Source organism: Tachysurus fulvidraco, chromosome 15 (assembly GCF_022655615.1).
Source record: "Tachysurus fulvidraco isolate hzauxx_2018 chromosome 15, HZAU_PFXX_2.0, whole genome shotgun sequence".
Classification (NCBI taxonomy): Eukaryota; Metazoa; Chordata; class Actinopteri; order Siluriformes; family Bagridae; genus Tachysurus; species Tachysurus fulvidraco.
In genome coordinates, this window is record NC_062532.1 from 14665067 (window position 1) to 14671346 (window position 6280).

The 6280-nt window shown below is 40.8% G+C and overlaps 1 protein-coding gene across 1 annotated transcript; it reads right to left on the bottom strand.

The window, feature by feature from the left end:
* Positions 1 to 728: 728 nt before the first annotated feature.
* On the bottom strand, positions 729 to 6049 carry zgc:66443 (uncharacterized protein LOC406856 homolog). The gene is made up of 2 exons (XM_027138951.2): positions 5640 to 6049; positions 729 to 2022 (listed from the first exon to the last, which is right to left on the bottom strand). The coding sequence occupies exons 1-2, from the start codon at positions 5815 to 5817 to the stop codon at positions 1025 to 1027; spliced, it is 1176 nt and encodes a 391-aa protein (XP_026994752.2). The 5' UTR covers positions 5818 to 6049; the 3' UTR covers positions 729 to 1024.
* Positions 6050 to 6280: the final 231 nt, after the last annotated feature.

Consider the following 6280-nt stretch of genomic DNA (forward strand, 5'->3'; position numbering starts at 1 on the left):
TGTCACATCCTGTTAATGCAGACAGTTAGAGATCACAAGTTAGGCATGCAAATGAAAAGCACTTAAAGGTGCAGTCTGTATTATGTAACAGTTTTTAAAGGCTATTAACAATCATTTAATATCAAAGATGCCTGAAAACAAAGTGATTTCTAAGTATAAAGCTTAGAGTCATCTGCTGCTTATAAAGCAATCTGTACTAAAAAGAAATGGCAAGCACATGACACTATCCCTAATTAATGTTCTAGCAGCACTGTTAAAATATTACACATTGCACCTTTAATTATGTTCCCGAAGATGAAGCAGAACTCCTCAGATCTGTCCATTGTTTTATACTAAACTTTACCTCAAAACATGGCATTTATTGCTTATTTATTGCAAATGTCTGTTGATTGATGCGGTGCAGATCTGAACCCTGTGATACACAGAGCCGACAACCTGCTTTCATGCGAGTGTGTATTACTGCCCCACCACTTTGTTCCTATTAGCTACATATCTACCAGCAAAGCTGAATCCTTGCTGCTGAAAAAGAATGGCAGATCTGTTCTGAATTCTTTGCAGCTTCAGCAGAAAACCCTAAGCAGCATTTCTTGCAACACCTCCACTGATTTGACATGACATGCTAAATAAACAGAGGAGGGGAAACAAGAAAACAAAGCAAACACCACAACACTGCCAAAATCCTTGTGCACAGTGAGGTAAAAAAAACAAAAAAAAACAAGCATACTTCATGAAAGTATAGAGATATTTTATCTTTTGTAAATTCGAGATTCACATAAAGTGAAGAAAAAAAAATCCATGGGGCAGAAACATTTATCATACTTGTAATTAAATCATAGTGCTAAGGATCAGATGGACATATCACAGTATCATACAAAGCACATAGTTTTACACCAGACAGTCTTTCCTATGTACATGACTGCACAGCCAAAACTGTGAGCTTTTGGCAAACGGATAATAATACTGAAAAAATGATCAGACAGTTCAATACTTCAGCACAACAGGTTGCTAAAAAAAGGAGTACAGTCTACGTTTGATCCCGAAAGCTCACTTGCTGTTGGTTTTGACAGTCTTTGTCGATGAAGTGCTGCTTTACCAGGTGAAGCTGCAGCGACCTGGCCACAGTGAATCTCTGGTCGCAAAGAGAGCAATTGTAGCGATCGTCACTATGCTTGCGTTGGTGTTTCTTCAGCGTGTGGCTGTCGTTAAAGCTGCGCTCGCAGTGGGCGCACTGATATGGCCTCTCTCCAGTGTGAATGCGCACGTGTCGCCGCAGGTTGCTCCTCTGACTAAAGCTCTTAGAGCACCAGGTGCATAAGTAGGGCCTCTCTCCAGTGTGTGTGCGCAAGTGGCGCCGAAGGTCGGCAGATTGGTAGAAGCCCTTGCCGCACCAGTTGCACCCGAAGGCCCGTTCGTGGGTTTGCTGGTGCATTTGCAGCTTTTTCAGTTCTGTGAATGCCTTTCGGCAATGTGAACATTTATACAGTATTTTGTTGTGCATTTCTTTACTCAAATTCTCCATGCTTGTTGTCTGATCCGACTGAGCTGTGTTGTGGAGCTCTTGTCTCTCTGGCACCTCTGCAATCAAGGCATTATGGCTGCCTGTGCTGGGACTGAGCACGCTCTGAGAGGATTCAGGGCTGTACGAATGAGAGTCTGAAGGAAGGTCAATGTCTGGTAATGATACTGGAATTTGCTTCTCTTCTTCTTCAAGCTTCACCCTGTGCAGTTTTACGACAGGCAACAACACTTCTTGACAGGTGTTCCTGTTCTCATTCTCAGCGTTTGCAGAAGTTGGATTCTTCTTGCACAAGTCCTCATCTCGGGTTTTTACCTCAGGATCTGGGTCTATTTTGCAAACTAGCTCCACGTCTAGTGTCTTCTTCCCAACTGAACCATTACTTAGCACCTGGTTCTGGGTCACTTCTAGAGATTCTGCTTTTTCTTCCCGGCTCGAGCCCCACTCCTGCTGCCCACATGGAGAGATTTCTTCTGAGCCAGATTTGGAGGACCTGTCGACTGGGTCTGGAGAGTGAGAAAAAAAATTTCTATTTTTTAAATAAGAATAATTTGTGAATATTCATTATAACATGCTAACAAGCCACAGACACTGTGATATTAAGAGGTTACCTTTGACTCATATAAACATCTTTTACACATATAAAAGCACATTTACTGAAAATGACCAAAAGTGAATATAGAAATAGAACAAAACATAAGGGATATATATTTTTACTTGTTTTTTTTTTTTTAATTATGGCACTAGTTGTGACTTAAAGATTTTGAATTTGTTTTACCTTTTATTTATAACCCAGGAAAAGAGCAAAATGCTGAATACAGGAAACTCCTTTACACTCCTGAACACTAAGAGCAAATAAATTCAAAGATGACAGATAATTTTTGTGTGGATTTGGAGAAGGCATTCTTAATGTTAATTCAAAACCACTTAAGGTGGGTGCTGGACTGTGGGTGATGGACAGAATATCAATGTTGGAGAAGAGTCCAGTATGTCAGGTCTGGCCAGAAAGCAATAGCCCTTTTTTTCTTTTCAGAAGGAGACCTTTTGGCTCCATGATTACTGGCTTTTAAACACACATGTGAATGTTTCTATGTTGAATGTGAAGCAGCTGTGATGAAAATCAGCACTTTCAAATCTAAACCTACGGTTCTCTCACAGAAAAGAGTGGGATGCGCCATTCAGGTGAAAGGAGAGACACTTCCCTTAGTAGAGGAGTTAATTTGGGATTCAAAAAAAAAAAAAAAGGATGTGAGATTGATAAACTGAGTGAGTCTGCAGCAGTGCTGTTGGAGTTGTACCAGAATGTGGTGGTGAATCAGGAGCTCAGTTGGTAGACAAAGCTTTGTGTTTAATGGTTAATTTACATCCCTATGCCCATGAGCTGTGGGAAGTGAATAAACTAATCAAGTGAATACAGGTGATGGAAATGAGGTTATTCCCCAGGGGTTGAATGGGCTTTTTCTCAGTGAGTGGCTGATAAACTTGATAACCCAGGAGAGCCTCAGAGAACAGCTGATGTTCCTCCCAAATGAGAGGACGCAGCTGTGATAACACTGAGTCATTCAAAACCCTAGATTCTAAATCCTGGTTAATTTCACAATGCTCATATTTTCGTAATCCGACGTTTCACACAATACATTCCGATAACTTGCGTTAATCTTCTTTGTATGTTTGCAGCATCGACAACCATGACTGAATAAATAAGACGTGTGCCACTTTAAATATCATCTTATCTCATGCTTTTTCATCAATTAGGAAAAAGTGTGGGCATGTAAATCCTCCTTGAGGGTCACAAAGGTGAGTAACCAAAGATCAAAATACAAAAGGAAGAAAACACCTTTTTTTTAGTTTCTTTTAAGCATGGAGAGACTTGTTTTTACTTCTATGGTAGTGACATTTCATCATCTGAGACATTTATGGGTTGCTGACTAAATCATGACTGATGGTGTTTCATTGCTAACGCATATTTACCGACAGTGACTGGATTTGCCAGTTTTGAATGACACAAGCAAATTTCAAGTTCTTAGTAAACGCTTTTGGAGACTGTGTTAAGAGAGTCGACACTCATGCATCAGCTGCTGTTGATGTGGAACAGAGTATAGCAATTTCAGCTTGACTAAAATGTCAACCCTGCTTTGGAGCAGGGCTTGATAAAGCGTTTTTAAATTACAAGTGTAAAACGTTACTCTACAAGGGGTTTAGAACGATATTAACAAAGGGTTAAAAGAGTGTGAAACACCCTCGCCCCTTGGACAGTTCCTTTTACATGCATGAACAACTGGATAAAGACCGAGAACACACCCCCTTCTCATCTCAGCCTGTTATTCTTTTCAAGGTGCCAAAACATCTGGAATGAACTGCATGTGTAACCTATACGAATAAATTCACTAATAGGCTTCTGCTTTTTTACAGCGTTTTGGTCCAAGTGTTTTGGTCACACAGACACTTTATATATTGAGCCTGAAGCTAGGTGTAGGTCTTCGACAATGTCTTCGGTAATTATAAAAAACAAATTTACAGTTATGTCTGTGGAACGATGAAATCAAGGCAGCCATATTCAACATTCTGTATAATCATAATTGGACACGAATAACAGACTGTTCTGAAGAAGAATGCATATAAAATGTATGTTATATGCTACAGGAAACCACCATCCACCAAATAAGCTGTGATCCTATGAATTAGCAGAAATAATTTAGTAGTAGAACAAAGTGGTTAAATGAGTTCTGGTACTTCAGGAAATCATTCAGCACTAAAGCATTAAGGGTTATGAATGTCAAGAGCAAGCTTTCATGTCCTTAAGAAGCCAATGTAAATTGAATAAGGGTGGGGAAATATCCTTTCTTTTTCCTGGTAAGGAGATTTGATGGAGGTGAGCCCAGCCTGAAGACACAGCAGGAACCCTGAGCAAGCACAGTTGCCAGGTCAATCTAACAATCCCTGTTTCCTAATATACAAGATGTTCCAGATGATAGTCATAAAACACACCAGTAAACATATAAAATGAGGTAATCTCATGCATTGTTAGCAAGAGACTTATTCTGATGGCCTTACCAGAAGATTTTCTCTTGCACAACAAAACAAATTTACCAAAATGTTAGAAACCTAAATTCTGGGCAGAAATCCAAAACAAATCCCAGAGTAACACCAGGTCCTGCAAAAAGGTTTATCTTAGGATCATAAACATGATCTTACCTGTAACCTCACCACAAAAGTCAACATGTGACTTACACAAAACAATCAGACGTACACATCTAGATAAACCGGAGGGTTTTTGGAAACCAGTGCTGTGGTGATGAAGTAAATAAACAACATTTATGGAAGGACTCTCCAGTGTCATTTGGTTTGGATTGGCCAGTAAGTTTTCTGCGATGAATGTTTATAGCTGCTATGATGTAAGTGATTTCAGGAACGATGGACATTCAGAAATATCAGATATAAAGTGGTGTTTCAAAACATTAAAGTAACCGGAGACCTTTTGTTTATCATTGAGAGCTGGTGATCTCCAGCCAGAGTTTGGGATTGGAAGTGGGCGTGTCCAAATGACGTCACATCTGTTTAGTAAAGTTTAATGCAAATATGGAGAAACTTGACGCAGCAACTACCAATGAGAATAGGGACAGTATCTGGTCTGTATCAAAGAACACACACTGCATCTCCTTCATTCAAATGCTCGACTGTTTAATTGTTCAATAGTAACTATGTTACTAATGTTTGTTTAGCGCCAATAAAACTGAGCTAGAACCGTTACTACGGAAACCTCACACTTGAACAGTCTCGAGTGTGCTAACAGCATTAGCCGTTAAAGAAAAAGCACAACGTGTCTTTCATTTCACAAATTTAACTGTTGGCATGTTATATAGAGTAGTTCACTGACACGGAGGGTTCCCCGGGAATTGCGAATTGTGCAACTTTACTAATTCCTTCCCAGTTCTGTTCATCGAGGGACTTTTGTTTTAAAAAGTCGTGTTGTTTTGACTGCCGCTGTGAAGTCACGTTACATCAACAAGCGCTTTAATTGGTTCACTGAACACGGAATGCGCGAGCTCTGTCCTCTGGGAACTCAGCCAGAGTTGAGTGTTTTCCGCTCACACGGTGATACAGATGACTTGCTGTAAATTACCTCGCAGTGTAGTGAGAACCTCTTGGAGCTGCTGTTTGAGGGTTTCGTTCTCCACGCGCGTCTGTGCGGTCTCTGTGCGGTACTCCGTTACCGTGGCTTCCACCGCCTCCAGGATCTCCCGCACAGCTACAGACAGCCGCTCCATCAAATACGAGTTCAACAGCTCTAACTTAGACATTTCGTTTTGTTTAATGAAGCCTGAACGACACACCGAGGTGGCTTTGCCGCTGAATCGGTGTGTGTGTGTGTGTGTGCGCGCGCCACTGTGTCAGAGAGAAGCTTCACTCACCGAATCACTTCCGGCTATCAGCAGAACGGATCAGTGGCGTAGAGTGAGATTAGTGACACAAACACCAGGGGGCGCCATTGAGAGCGGCGCTGATTAAAAACGTATCCATTAAAAATTAAAACCTAAATAACACCCATATCTTCTACAGCTGAAGAATAGCCCATTACAGACCAATCCACAGAGAACTACTACAAGAAACGTGTCACAGTCCTCTCACATAAACATCACTGATCGTGTGTGTATGTGTATATGTGTGTGTGTGTGTGTGTGTGTGTGTGTATGTGTATGTGTATGTGTGTGTGTGTCCACAGAGAACTACAACAAGAAACGTGTCACAGTCCTCTCACATAAA